A 15,844-nucleotide genomic window follows, 5' to 3' on the forward strand; every position below is an offset into this window, starting at 1 on the left:
CTGGTAAAAATGTGAATTCAGCTTTGCCTAACTTAAAAGACTTAAAGAGTATTTAGAAACCAACCCTGTCACCAAGAAATTACTGCTTACTTATTGCTTTACAACTAAATTGACAAGTCACAAATACGTTGATACTGTACATAAACAATAATATATTTATTGACAGTTTTTTTTCCCACATATATCTGCTATTCATAATTGACCTGTTGTAACTACAACATCATTTAACTTTTTGTGAGATTGTGTTTGGCGTTAGTACAGGATAAGTCTACAATGTCTTAAGACAATGTGTTTATTTACATTCAACCAAAACCACAATCTTTACATAACCTTAACTAAAATGTTGTGTTTTTTTGCCTAGACTTAACCACAGACAGGAATCAGGATGTGGACATCAGTCTTTGGTGTGAGGTTTGCTACACACCCTAATCATCGCCTGCTGACAGTTCATAAATGTGGTGCTTTATTCATTCAAAACAAAGGTTGCCTCAGAACATAATCCAGCCAGCAATTACTTTTCAGCCAAACTTAATTGGAAAAACTTTCATGGAGACAATGTTGTCAGAAATACAAGGACACCAGCTGCCTTCACTGGCATACACTGTCTTTACTAAAATAGTACTCGGAGCAAACATCTACAACATGTAATGTAATGTCTGTATTTAGCAAGTTTAGTAAGAAAGCTTGAATCAAGTCTGGGCCTGTTTAGAGGAGGCTAGACTAGATCGTAAAATATGGGACTCAACCATAACCTGGAGTTATTTATAACAACATTTTTAGTCTGTATTAAAATGTATGTGACCTCTGAAGAATTTAAGTAAAATGACTGGTGCCTTGGTGGATGTGTCATATGTGATAAAGTGTCTATTGATTCTCCTGGGGAAAGTGACTGAGTTAAGGATAGGTTTTTCAAACCAAAGTTTAAGAGGGGTGTCATTGGCAATCCAACGGGATCTTATGAGAACAGTGTAACTTGTGCTTTTTTTTATATTTCACACCAGAACAGAGAAGCTGCCTGTAGTTGTCTCGCATAGGAGACAGCATGCTCTTATTTTTCTTGTTCACTCTACCAAGAAATGCACACCACAAGATTTCTCAAGTTTTAATTAAATGGAGTATTTATACACTGTGGAAATTGAGCTTCTGTCTTTGTCAAACATGCTGCAAATAGGCCACACAGTTTAGAGTTAGCCAATTAATTACAATTTTGTAAATTCATAGCAATTGCAGTAATTAATTATCATTTTCTCAAGAGTCTATTGACTGTTTAAATAACTTGACTATTAACGCAAAAAGTCTAATTTTCTTTTCCAAACTCTTAGTTTTTACTGCATTTAGTGTGAATATATGTTGGAAAATTGTACAGATAAAAGTAATGTTATGTGTATGTCAATTATAAATTGTGAGAACGTCTCATACAATTTGAGAAAGAAATATCATCAAATGTTTAGTCTAAGTAATTTCACATCAGCATTTTCTTGTTAATTATTGACCAATATTTGTGTGAATTTAACTTAGAACCTGTTTGACAAAATATCATATGCTAAAAAGTGGATAGTACAACTTAAAAATCCAGGCATCATGCTGTACCAAATAATTAATTTCAGACATTCAGTACCTGGCACAAACACAGAGACATGTTCTTACTCTGCAATTTATCTCTGGCAGACACTGTATGACGCTACTATTCCTCATTACTATGCAGCGGGGAGCTCAGCACCTCTGACATTTCTATTTGCAAAGAAGCTCTTGTAAAATCAAGTACCAGAGGTGAACTTGTGGTCTGATAACTGCCTGTCATTCATTTCATGTGAAAATGTATAATTGTTACCATTCCAATAATGAATGAAGGCATTTCTGAAACTTTGTTTTAGTTATTTGTTTTTCTTTTATCCTGCCTGCAGTATATAGTTTATTCTGCACTGGTGTGCTTGACTGCTCTCCAGCCATTCATCAAGGCACTGCTTTCCATTATTTGGTGCAGTCAGCTGAAACTGAGAAAGGCTTTTAGGGAGGTATGGCTCATTCTTCCTCCACTAACTCTCTCTTCTCCGATACAGAGACATTCCTCATCTTTTTCACCTATATGCCCTGGATCAGTGATCATTAGACAAATTGGTGAAATTATATATGCAACACGGATCTCTAGTGATTCAGTTTCCAGTCCTGGTTTCCCAGCATGCCATCATTTACCATGAGTATCACATCAAAACACAACCAAAAGATTTCCACATCAGCAACAATGATTAAAAAAAAAAACACAAAAAAAACCTCAATTTGCATTCATCAGCTAACCCTCCTAATCCTCCTTTTAAGTACAGTCACAAAGAGTTTTATCTCCCACATATTCACCTCTTCTCGATAACCACCCAGACCACATGACTTGCAAAATCAATAACCTAAGTATCATATTCTTGGCTTCTAATATTACCAGACTCAGATTCCATCAGGCTATGGTCTGAGCTGCATTCTGATAACACCATGAAAAGAGGCTGGCTGAGATGAAATGAAATGGTTTATTGCTAATGTTCACTCAACAGCCAGCTATTCTGAACATCTGTATTCATATTTATACTCTACACCTGCTGCACAGACCTCATCCCTCATAGAGATGAGGAGCATCTACATCGAATCTGCGTTTAGGCCGACATCTGTTTCCGTGGTTCCCTTTTAAAATCTAATCATCAAATATTTGTGTTTACAATGAAGACGCTCTCCTCTCTCTTCATTTACATTTTAACCTAATTTTAGCTGAGCAAGTCAATATTTGACTCATGAGGCTGTGTCACTTGATTCTGAATGAAAGTTAATGCCACGCTAGAGAGATGTGTCAGCAGCATTCTGACTGTGTGAAGCACAGCAAACAACTTGACTAATCTTGTGTGTGCTGACATTGTGACTGATGATCAGCGTGCTGGTGGCCCACCTGAATGTGGACCATAATCCCCCGGCTCAGGGTGATATTGCCAGTTCTATCTTTTACTGGAGTGGTGTCTTTGCTTTAGTGCACAAATTATGAAAGGGGAAAGCGCTGCCAAGGGACCAATTTTAGCTTTAAAAGTGAGGCCCATAAGCAGGCTGATGTTAGAAATGTTTTGATTTAGAATATGGGCACAAAAACAAAACAATTAAATTTTGGCTTTTAATTGATCAATTTAAATTTGTATGTAAAAATGGGTTCATTTTCAGTTCAGGTTTCATCTTTTCTTTTTTTGTGAGCCTAACCTCTCTTTTGAGAAACTAGGAGGCTTGGGAAGAGGGGGAGAGAGAGAAACACTCATGATGTCAGATATTGGATTTTTCTTCACTATAGTCCTTCATTACACTCCTGAATTAAAGGAGGGGAGTTGCCAGCATGAAAAAGCAAAAATTCCTCGTACTCATATTTTAGGGGGCAGCAGGACATCTCGGGCTATTCAATCCGCACCTGTTTGCTGTTGTGGCTGGCAGGTTGCATGCTGTCTACTGTGAATAGGTGCAAGCCTGTCAACCTTCAGCTGCGATTGCCTAAAAATAAGTGGCGCCTCGCCTTCTTTTTCAGTATATTACACATAAGAAGTGTGGACAAAAAAACAATACAGCATTGCCCAGTATTGAAGTTCTTTAGCCTGTGGAGCTGTTGTGCTTTGTGTTTAACGGATAGCCCCATCCTCCCCGAAGGCTTCTTGCAAAAGTGCAGGTTTATTCCTTATTTCATCACTGCACTTCACTGAGTTGTCTTGGATCATCAGTGAAGCAGACAACCTTCATACCTTTATTACTTCTAAAGTTTGTTCCTTTTCACAAGAAAACACAGCAATGACTCAACACTCCCTGAACTTGCTTGCTTTGACGTAGACGCTTAATCTTTGAATACATATGGTACTCGTAATCAGGGAATACTGATGCACTTAAATGTTTTAAATGTTCAAATCACACACATTGTGGCTTTAATTTCATTTGTTTTCAAAATCTCCTTTGTGTTGCTGTGTTTCCTATTTAATAATGTGTCATCTTTATTTTAAATGTATCTTCTATCATTTATAAAGCCCATTAAATGGGATCTGAGCAAATTATAGCAATTTATATCAGAACTTAATTAACAGGATCATGAAGGGAAATGTCTTTGTGGATGGATTAATTTATAATTAATTACACCACACTACACAGTTAGTACATACAGTGGATACATGCAAAAATGAAAACATTTGTGTACTGCCTTTTTATTCCTTGTATTGGTGAAGAACATTTCCTTCTATATTAAAATCAGAGGCAGATTCATCATTTTACCATGTTTCAGAAACAGCTACCGGATTTTGTGAAACTCACTTTTCAAACTGACTCAAATCTTCCCTTACTTTAGAAAAACTCATATGAAGACTTCTGCTTTTCAAAAGGTATAATAAATAGCACTCTGATCATCCTAACATTGACATTAAGCTGGAATTCAGTCTAGTGGTTACTCACTGTGGATGGTGTAGAAAAAAATATTTCCTGTGCTGATTTTACTTTCCACTCTATACGTGTGTGTGTGTGTGTGTGTGTGTGTGCGTGCGTGCGTACCCACACACACACACACACTTTAAATTGCTCAGTGCTTTAAAGATACCGTTTTCAAAGAGTTTACCTGAAGTAATCATATCATTATATCCCATTATTCTCCTGGTGTCCATCAAATCTTTATTATGAAAAACAAGCAGACAAACACACAAAAACCTTCCATGTGCCCATAGTGTCTGCACAGTTGTTTATCCATAATGCATCATCTGAAAAGCTCTAAAAACAACCGTTTTAGCAATCGATGGATGGATGGATGGATGGAAATCTAGTCAGACATATCCCTTGTGCACTTCCCTTGTAAATCAGTTTTAATTTATGTAATGTCTGTCACTTACATAATAAACATACTTAATTTCACTTATTTAAAAAAGAAAGGATGCAGCTCTTGAACTTTAACAGGTGCAACAAACTAATGGGATTTTGACTTATAATAGAAGAAGAACAGGTATTACTAGTAACATGAACAATGGCTCTGTTGTATTCAAGTGTCACTTTAAGCCATGACTGTGGCTGCATCAGTATGCACAGTACCAGGACCCTGACATTGGAGAAGATAAATAGATTTTAGCCATCATTAATTGTATTGTGTAGGCCTGTGCTTTTTCTGCTGTGACATGCCAAAAGTTTGTCTGTGATAAAGGCCTGTTGGAGGATGAGACGGATATTTATCAAACCGTCTGTTGCCTGCACAATTTCTAGAAATTAATCAGCAAAATGGGTAAAAGAAACTGTTTGGGTTCTCTGTCACTCTTGCCCTCATGTGTTTGAACCTTATTACCACATTATAGAAGTGAAATCCCAATATTACCAATATTATCTGATTACCTTTGCTATTGTGATGCCAATACTGCAGTGTTTCCCTGTTGCCACAAGATGTTAACCATTCATTTACAACTTCTACAATGTTGTAATGTAAAGTGTTACCACAACTTTCTGTAAAAATGTACTGTAGGTTATACAAATGAAATTATTCTCGTCGTCACACACACCTTAACATTTGTGTCTTTAAAGGGTTACACAGCACAGTGTAGCATTCTTGGAGTGGTTTGTGATTCAAAGACTTTCTAGAATATTGTGTGGCACTGTACTGTGGAAGTAAAGCCAGTTCCCCTCCAATTACCATATAAAAAAAAAAGAAATATATTCTGTAGCTGGCACTGGGGATTATGTTTCCACAGAAAGGACACCATTTTCACACTCCAGACTGCTACAGAATGTCAAGACTGTAGAATTTCATTATTGTATTCTGTGAAGACCAGCTGATACTTTGTTAAAAACAATAGTCATGACACAGCCACTTCTGATTGTGGGAACCGCCTTTATTAGTCATGCGGGCATAATTAAAAAAAAATTCATCATCGGGTTTTTGCTAAAGCAATCCTGCAAACTCCAACCAGGGTAAAATCTGAGGGATTGGGAGTTCTATTCATCAGTGTTTGGATTGCCCATATTTTCTGTGAAAACAGCTATGCAAAAACTGACAGAAACACCTCCACATGGGACCCCACACATGATGCATCTCCATCAATTTCCCCTCATAATGTAATGGCATGCACAACCAGTTTTACATGATATCCACCCACTGCTTGTGAATTATTGTAATGATGACATGATGAAATGATGCGTTTAATAGCACAATGTTGTGAAAATGGATGTAATAATAATATTAAGAAAAATTATGTTTTGATATTTAACCATTTCACTATTGCAGTAAGGTAAATTAAACAAAATATCCAACAATAACAATAACAAATAAAATAATTAAAAAAAATATGGTAGATTAGGCATGTTTATTAAATAAAAAATTAAAAGCCTTTTTTTTTTTTTTTTTTTTTTTTTTTTTTTTAAGAAGTTCTCTAAAAGCTGTTATTGCCTGAGCAGTGAGCAGAGGGGTATTAAAGATTTACATAATGTGCAATAATTCTTCCCATCACTATTTATAGTCAGCCTCACCTTCACCTGTGCTGACAATGGTCTCCATCAGGACAATCGAGGTCAAGGAAGGTCCACACATCTTTGGCTGTCCCAGCCTCCTCTGCTCCCCTGTGTGAGCTGGACTAATGAGGCAGACAGCTGCTCCCTTAGTTGAAATGTCCCTGCGGTGAACTGTACCTGGGAGGCACAATGTCACCTTCAAATTCAGGCACGTTACTGTACAAATGTCTTGCAAAGCAGACTTATGAAATCAAGAGAAAACATGTACCAAGATTAGTTTGTGGACAATGAAATGCTTCCAGGCAAATACAGCCCAATCAGCTTCAAGCATGAACGCAAGAGTTCTAGCGCAGTTGTTGTTTACTGTCATCCTTAAAGGGGCTGGGTTGGTCAGGCTTATATCAGCCTAAGCTTTGTCTTATCACAATTCTCTTCAAAAGAGTATTAGTTTTAGTCATCTGTTTCAGAAGCTTGGCAGAGTTCAGTAAAAAACCGGCAGGATAAAAATGCTTCTGCAGTGTAATTAGGGGACTTTGCTGAGACGACAAGTACAAATGTGGAAAAAGAAGGTAAAATCCAGCAGGGTGATTAGGCCTCATTTGGATGTCTTCTTCACACTGTGATGAGCGGCTGTTTCAGGGCACGGTAGTCGCTCGGATCGAAGGCCCACAGTGCCTGGGATTATGTGTCAATTTACCACCCAGCTGCAGCTCTACACTCTTCAGCAGAACATGACTACCTCTAATTAGGCCATGCTACCAATTAGGGCCCTGCAAAAAGGCAGTAAGGAAGGCACACTGGGAGAGTAAAACCCACCGTTGTTTCCAACATAATAAAAACGCTTTCTTCTAGGTCGAAGGCTGGAGACCGTGTCGTCCAGGCTCCCATTAGGTTAACTTCGGTTTACGGTGATCTAATGAAGACATTAATGTAACTGGACAATGTGATGACAGAACATTAACATTGGAAGGTGTCAAGTGTGATTCAGTGAAAAGACAGTAACAACCAGTCGAAAAGAGAAATCTATTTATGTCACGGCCTTGACCTCAAACTCTGTTTTATAATCCCACAGGTAGCCAGGGTCAGTTTCCCATAACTCAGAATGTGACGGTGGTGGAGGGGGGCACGGCCAACATGACCTGTCGTGTGGATTACAATGATAACACTTCCCTCCAGTGGTCAAACCCTGCACAACAGACGCTGTTCTTTGGGGACAAGAAAGGTAAGTAATTTTCCCGTGGGTAATGACCGTAATGATAAAATGATGAAGTATCACAAAGATGTCTGAGGCAAATTGTATGACAACAGGAGTCTTATTCATACATTTTTCATATTTGGAATGTTCGCAATTCTTTCAGTCTGCCTGCCTGCAAGCACATACTTTGAGTGAATACAGAGAAAAGATATGATAAGAGGAAAATATAAGCATTACCCGTAATGTCGAAGCAGACTTTTAATGACTTTATGTCGCTATTGATGTCCCAGGGCACAGACTAAACAGAAATAGACTGTTTTTCAATTGTACTTTTGTAATCATGCAACACTGACAGTTTTGTTTACAACACTGTAGCGCCTGTGGATTGTGAGATGATTGGGCTTAATTAGTATTTTTGTTGCCCTACATTTGGATAGCTGTTTGCATGTCACTCTGAGAAGGAAGTACACTGTTGCAACCTCGTGAAACAAGGCCTGAGCCCGAATAAATTATAATATGATCTCACCAGCTAAATCCAATTTAAAGGTGGCAAAAGTCTGGAGTTGACAAATTGGAATTGGGGTGAAAAGGAGTAGAACAGTGGACTGGTCTTGTAAGGGCTCGGATGCTCATCTCTCAGTGTTTCTCACAGCATATTACCCTTTTCATTTATGCTGTAGCTGCTAATACAATATCATTGGTTCAGTGATTGAAGATGAACTTTACTTTTGAATAATAATTGATAGGAGAGAGAGATGCCAGAGTGAACCAGCAGAATGAGAGTCACAGCCTGGTTTGAAGAGATGCTTCCTTCCTTACAACTGATTGGATTTAGTAATGAGGTCTAAGGTGTTCTATTAGATGAAATTACTTCCAGATACAATTAAACGAAAGTTAACTGAATCTTAAACAGATACTCTTGTGGAATATGGTGTGAATGAGCCCAAATGATTTCAATTTCAAATGAAATGGAATGTAATTCAAGCAGAAGTCAACTCTGGCTAAAATCATGGACTTATGGTCTTATCCTAGTGTACAATAGATATCGTTTTTTAATGCCCGACCATATTTAAAAATTTCTATTGGAAAGAAAAATAACGCCTTCACCTCTTTTGCTCATTTAAAGAGATGTAACATGTGATACATTAATTCCTATATTTTGGTTATTTCATTTTGTTTAAATGAAGCCTGCTAAACTGTAACAGTAGAACAGTAGAACTTTAGTAGCACTTAAAATGGCACTTACTGATGGCACTTTGTAGTTTGGCTTTCTTGAAGAAATTGTATTTTCTTGATTCCTGTTGTTCTGGGTTTTGTACCCTCATGGTTGAAATGCACTTATTGTAAGTCGCTTTGGATAAAAGCTAAATGAAATGTAATGTAATGTATTGTTCTCATTTATATAATAATATATATAATGTAATTTGTAACTACTTATAAATATTGAATGCTGCCGCTATAAACATGTAAAGTTTGGAGAGAGAAATACGTATGAGTCACTTTGCCCTTCTTTGGTAACCATTTATATTGCATGACAGAATCCTCTTCCTGAGCAATAAGGACGACAAAATGAATGTAGTCCACTCAGCAGAGGTTGCCAGGGTTAAGTGTGGAAACGCTTCCTCTCCATCTTCTACAGCCAAATGAAAAGCTTTATTGGCACAAATAATATGATGTCTGTGAGGCCATCAGGAGAAACGGGAGGCGTGGAACAACACAAGCTTCATACGCAGAACAGGGTGGGACACCTGGGAAGAAATCTCTTCTGTGCCAAATCACTAGTTAATTGCTTGGCAGAGGGCTTCAACTGTCCTTCTTCTCCCGTTTGTTGTCCCATCTTGTAGAGCCAATGAAAAATGTTAGATTCAACCTTATGCTACATTTCAGTCCAACAGCTAACTGCAGACTGGCTGAGTTTGAAGCAGGCTGTTTTCTGCATCTGATGAACAGCTGCTCATAGATTGCTGTCACTGAGTCGATTAGATTATTGCAACTATTTTACATTTACTTGTTCCCGGTGTTTAGTTGTTGCTTTTTTACCTCCTGCTTAGATACATATCTCTCCACTTGTTGTCTCTGTTTGTTGTCTCTGCTGTTCACCTGTCTGCATATTACAATCCTCTCGGGAGTCTATGACAGCATGGCCATATGTTAGCATTTGATGCACATGCAAGTTCCCCCTACTGTCTCTCCACAGAGGGGATGGAGGTAGTTTGTCATTGTGCATGTGTAATCCAAAAGAAATTCAGCTGTTACAGCTTTTATGTGTGAATCTGGATGCTGAACACATTCAAGTAATGACACTGTGAGGCATTTTTTTTTTAATCTACCTTTGCTCAATCCCTCAAGCCCGTTATTAAAGATAAGGGTATTTGTCTGGATGTGTTTGGAGGTTGATATATAGTAGGGCAGTAGCAAAAGGGGTATTGAAATGACCTTTTAAATTCCTTTGACAAGCTATAGTGGAGTACAGAGAAACATACAAAAAATAGTCCTATATTTCATATTATATCAGCTGAGTTTTAAAGCTGCTGGGTAAAGTAAGACAAAATCTGCCCTTTGCCCTGACTATAATTTGTTCCATTTAAATTCAGGTCTGACAAATGAGAATACAAAAAAAGAAAAGCAATTACAGACAAGGAGACAAGAATGTCTGTCTTTCAAAAAGCATTAAATACAATAAATCTACTCCAGTTTAACTTTAAGACATATGTTATGTGTGAATTCCTTTGTATCAAGCATTGTTCATGTCAGTAATGTAAGCCTGGACTTAAAACTCCTTAATGGCAAAGGATTTGTCAGTGCTTTTCAACGCAACGTTTTCTGCTCTGCCATCTCTGTTGTAGAGGTTTGGTTCGTTTTGGGCCACTTCACCTGGATAAGATATGGAGAAGATATTGATCGTGTTTAATCCTTTCCACCATGGAGGTCCCTGTCCTGGGACCAGGCTGGATCTGTTATTAAAACACAAACTGAGTGAAACGCATTCAGTGATAGTACAACTATGATTAACATTGATGTAGCCTTCTTGTGCTTCATTTCTGATGCATCTGTTCAAGTTACTGCTGGGAATTTTTGGAAGAGGTCCAACAACATTAGTGATGCGTTGTTATTAGGCTGTTTCACTCTCTAATCCACAGTTTTGATTTGACAGAAGTAAATACGTCAATTTTGTGTTTTTCAAATCTCACTCCGGCTTTGTAATGGGGAGAAGGTAACTTATTGTAATGTGAAATTACATTAACAAATCGCTAAAGGCTTGAGGGGTTTAGAGCGACAAACATTGGTATGAGACAGAATATAAACTGTGGTCCATAATGACCATCATGGTGACACTTTGTACACCCAACCATTGAGCCTAACATCCTCCCTTTTATACTTCCTTCTGTGCTTTGTGTCACCACATTATGATAGGTCACTTAAGGTATTTTAACAAATAACTGATGTCATTATTTTATAGCAAGGACTGTATCCATTAATAACAAGATTACTCCAGTTGATCTCTTGATCTAATTGCAACATGCAACAGAAGAAGGATCACAACGGTGCAAGCTAGTAAACCCACTGGGAGTCCTTATCTATAACATAATTCCCAACACGTCCTCTTACCAAAACGACAGAAGAGGTTGAAGAGTACTGGGGACAGGTGTCATGGCAACAACTAGAAACACATGGTTAATGTTGTGAAATGGTTGCAGTTAGGTACCAAACTACTTGGTTTGTTACACTGAGTACGTTATGTAAGTTGGGTCATTTTTGGAAGTTAACTTGCATCCAAAACTCAAAATAGTCAACATTTTCTTTTGTTTTCAAAAGCGGTCTCCTGGGTAAAAGACCTGTTTTTCATCCATCCAACCACCCCCGTGCTCTTGCCTATGCCGACTTTGTCTCTTAATACTATGTCAACTGACTTCCCCCTTTGCTCCCATCATAATTACTACAGCTCGTATACATAAGCCGTATTAAACTGCTTGCACAGACTACCTCTGTGGCCATGTGTTAGAGGAGGATGGTCTGTAATTCCTGCACTGCATCTTCCAAGTTGCGACCTAGACTTGTCTCCACAGCTATGTCATGTCTCATCACAGACCTGCAAGGAGGAGAAAGGATGTAGGTAGGAAGGAAAGAGTGGGTAAATGATCACTAAAGCATAATGCATTATTGGTTAGACTGTAAACGATATCTCGTACTATCCCATCAGAGGTTTGTTTAAACCTTGTGGATGTTCAAGAGATTGTTAACCTTGCTGAATTCCCACATCATATCCATATGGTTTGGACGGTCCCTGCATATTTGTCTAAAGCTGAACACAGCCTTCGTCTTATAACATGCCAGCTGGCTCCTTGGCACGCATGTCCTCACCCATTATGTATATCTGAGTCCTGGTCGATTGTTGCCACCTCAGAGGCTACTCTACGGCAAAGACCAGCTTGCAGATTCCTACACACAACTGCCATAGACCTGAGACAACTGAGACAGATCACCTTAATAGCTAGGTCAATGCATCCTTCATACATTAGGCCAATTAGTGGTTACTACAAGGGAGCGACTCTGTGGCGGTCTGCCACAATGAAAAAATAAAATTAGACCATATGTCTTTGGTAGAATTATCCCTTTTATATGTTGCTGGTGTTATGAATTATTATTACTGAGCAGGACAAATGAGAACAGAGCTGTTCTTTGCTTTCTTCCTCGTGATTTACTTCACTTTTGGCTTTTGCGGGAAAAGGATTAAAAGGAAGTTAGGAGGTTGTAGAGAATAGTAATGATATTCATGGAGGTGTGCAGGATTGAAGCAGGAGTTTTGGTCAGATATGGTGAATATAAATAATGCCATTAATGGAAAGCTACTGCAGGTTGCATGTCAAAGGCAGATAACAAATTGTGCATTTGATCTACAGTGTGTGCAGTGATATAAAGAGATATAAAGCATATACCAACATCACTTTTACACATTTCAATTCCATCTCTCTGAAGTTCATGGTTCGTCATTCATGACATTTAATTGGGGCATTCAGCCTGGATCATAAAGGTCACAAAGCAAAATTGATGTTAATTGGCTTGTAGTAATCAAAATACTGTTATGTGCTAAATGAATGCTCTAATGTGAGCATTAAAACATTCATTAGCTTGAGAGAATGGAGGGTAATTACCAAAGATGCAATTACTGGAGTAAGCACCAATAAAAGGACATTCAAACCTCCATTCTAGAAAATACACAACATTTGATTGTGATTATGAGCGAGTGACACTTACCTCAGCTTGAATTCAAATATAAATATTTGTGTGTAAATCTATCCTCAGTCCAAGAGTTGAACAACTATATTATTATTAATACTGTTCTTGTTCTTTATTTACTTTGATTTACTTTATTTTGAATGCTATAAAGGAAATGGAAATAATAACTTGTTGGATATGTCAAAGGATATAAAAGAGGGGGCATTTGTGTGAAAAATTCAAACATAACAAGGAAGTTAGAAGAGTTCATGAAAGGATTTGTCAGGTGATGCATTCCCTTATTGTTTTCACAAATTTTAAGAAAGGAATTTTCACCAGTGAGAAGCCACATGTTTGCTTTCGCAAGTGTTTACTTTCCTGTGGCTGTTTTTGTTGGCGACTAATTGTTGAAAAGGTCTCATGGCCACAGCTAATGTCTTTCGTCAGGGACTAATAGGCTTTTAAGTGTTCTTTGCTTTACCTCCAGCTTCATTTAAATGTGAATCTACTATTATGGCCCTATACACTCTGATATTTTCACTATTGTGAAGAGCTGCTCTCATAGGTAGGTAGGTAGGTAGTTACTTTTTTAATCCCCGAGGGGAAATTTTTGATATGATTCATATGTACTATACTAAGCTGTGTGCCTCACTTCACTCATGTATAGTCTGTATTAGCTCTTTACAATAATGAAGAATATGTTGCCTTTAAATTATTTTAGAAGTGTAAAGCCCATCTGAAAAATGAAAAAAATCCTTTGCCAGCTAAGTCATTGTAATGCATATATCTTTGCAAACCCATAAATGGGTAAGACTTCACTGTATACCGAAAGAACTGTGTAACCTCACACCGCGCTCATTTTAATACAAAATTTGAAAAAATGAATAACTAGTCCCAAAACCAAAAAATCCCACAGTGTACAATCAAGCTTATGTTAGTGGGCAGAGAACTGGTTGCATAAAAATATTCAGTCTCATTATTCACTGCTTGAAGAAGGTACATGAGCTGCTAGGAGAATTTCCCCTTCCTTCCTTCTCTCCTTCAAGCGCAAACATTAGTCCAATTTCAGTAGCATCTGCTCTGTGGGATCTCTGAGAGCATGGGCAGTGACAATGGCCCTGTGGAACAAGGCTCTTTCCTTCTCTTAATTGCAGGCACATGTGTGGTGGGAAAGAGCCCCCTGCCTGCATCACTTTAGACCTGGAACACATCCAGAATCGCCCACACATTCACTGAGCGAGCACAGCCAGCAGCAAACACTCTAATTGCAAAGAGTGGAGCCCCTGGCTGGAGAGCAGGCAGAGAGGAGGAAGCGGGGGGGGGGGGGGGGGGGCAGGATCCAGTGTTCTCGTTGAAGTGCTCAGTGCTTTCACATTTCAGGACTAGCTGAAAAATGGCTAAATAGTAGACACATTGCAGATATAATATATTTTGCCCATCAGCTTGTTTCCAAGATTAATGAATAGATGTAAAACGTCCTTTCCTATCTGGATTGTCAGAAAATACTTCATTGTTTTGGATTAGAAGCGTTGGTAAACATCTGTCCGCTGTTCAGTGGAGTGAAAAAGTAAATGCCAGATGATGATTGCACTTCCAGTTCCTCTGATTCCAGTTTATTCGAGGACAGAGCTAATGTAGCTACTAAACAGACTGTCAGCTCTTCTTGTGCGTACATGTAAAAACTGCACACCGTGTAACATGTAACACTAACATGACTTATAGTAAGTCATTTTAACAGCAGTTTAAGACAGTTCTTAGAAATAATACATCAAGATTATTTTCATCAGAACTGGCTTTGATTTTTTTTTAAACCTAATCTGACAAAGTTGTCTCAGGAGATCTCAGTTTGGTGTTCCCCTAACATGGTTTGTGGTGCAAAGGACTGTCAGGGAGACAAGGCCAACATTACTTTGCATCAAAGGGCCATAGCAACAGCATCCTTTGCCCTGAGGGAAAACTGGGTGTCAGTTTTACTGATTTGAGACAGCCATGGTAAGGCCTCCATCACAGGAGATATACTACTGCCACACTATTAAGCTGCCATGCTGCAAGGCTGCAGCGTACACAAGGTCAGGGTGCAGATTTATGTTTCTGCCTAAGCAGAATGAACAGTGCAAGAGCTATCTAGGGTTTGTGGGAAATGACCCTTTTCATCACATTGATTTCCTAAAGCACCTGGAAAAAAGCTTTGTCAGCCGTTGGCATTTGGGTCTGATTGTGACAGATCTGCCCACAATCTGGGCCTCTAGCCTGGATTGAATTCTAGTAGTATAGCTTGCTGGCCATGTGTTGTTTGAGTAATAGATAACACTTGTCTTTGGGTTATTCAAACCTTTGTACATCTCATTCTATCAATATGTCATTGACCGTCATGCTGTGGCCTGCCAGTGGCTGTCTAACAAAAAGCCATTGGTCGAGACCATCTTTTGTTTAACTACAAGTTTTTCTCAGCCTCTTCTTGGGTTTAGAATCAGTGTTTCAACTGCTGACATTTAGATGTATTTAAATTTGTAATGGTAGTGAGATGTTGTTCAGGAGATACAGAGAATGAGCTGTATCCTGCTTGAAATGTCACTTAAAATGATCAGTGGTCTGTAAAGTATTTGGGAAATTTTGGGTATTTAATGTGATACCCCACATCTGTTGAATAGCAGACATTGTTAAAAGGCTTCTTTAAAGTTCGTTATTTCAGATAAAAGCAGTCTTAGGCTGGAGATATACTTGCTTTAAACTACGTGTTTGCATGCGCATGAAGGCTGCCTCGCGTATACAACATCGGTTTGGAGCGTTGGTTGTGCACGTTCTCAGATATCAACGCAACGCGTACGCAAGATGCAATATACACATTACCGGTAAGGGCGGTGTAGGGGCAATATGGAGATGTGACAGGATCACAGACCTGCAAAAATAAATGGACACAAGTCAGACACCGTCCATGTCCATGTACAGCGGGAAATG

General features: G+C 38.5%; 1 protein-coding gene across 3 annotated transcripts in view; it reads left to right on the plus strand.

Moving 5' to 3' along the window:
• The window catches only part of cadm2b (cell adhesion molecule 2b), a 139,484-nt gene that overhangs the window by 102,336 nt on the left and 21,304 nt on the right, over positions 1-15,844 (plus strand). For all 3 annotated transcript variants that reach the window (XM_069161372.1, XM_069161374.1, XM_069161373.1), the window contains one exon: positions 7,547-7,696. In XM_069161372.1, coding sequence (XP_069017473.1) covers positions 7,547-7,696 — 150 coding nt within the window. The remainder of the gene's footprint in view (positions 1-7,546; positions 7,697-15,844) is intronic.

Source organism: Embiotoca jacksoni, unplaced genomic scaffold (assembly GCF_022577435.1).
Source record: "Embiotoca jacksoni isolate LCO1_2020_lvr unplaced genomic scaffold, fEmbJac1.0.p SCAF_28, whole genome shotgun sequence".
NCBI lineage: Eukaryota > Metazoa > Chordata > Actinopteri > Embiotocidae > Embiotoca > Embiotoca jacksoni.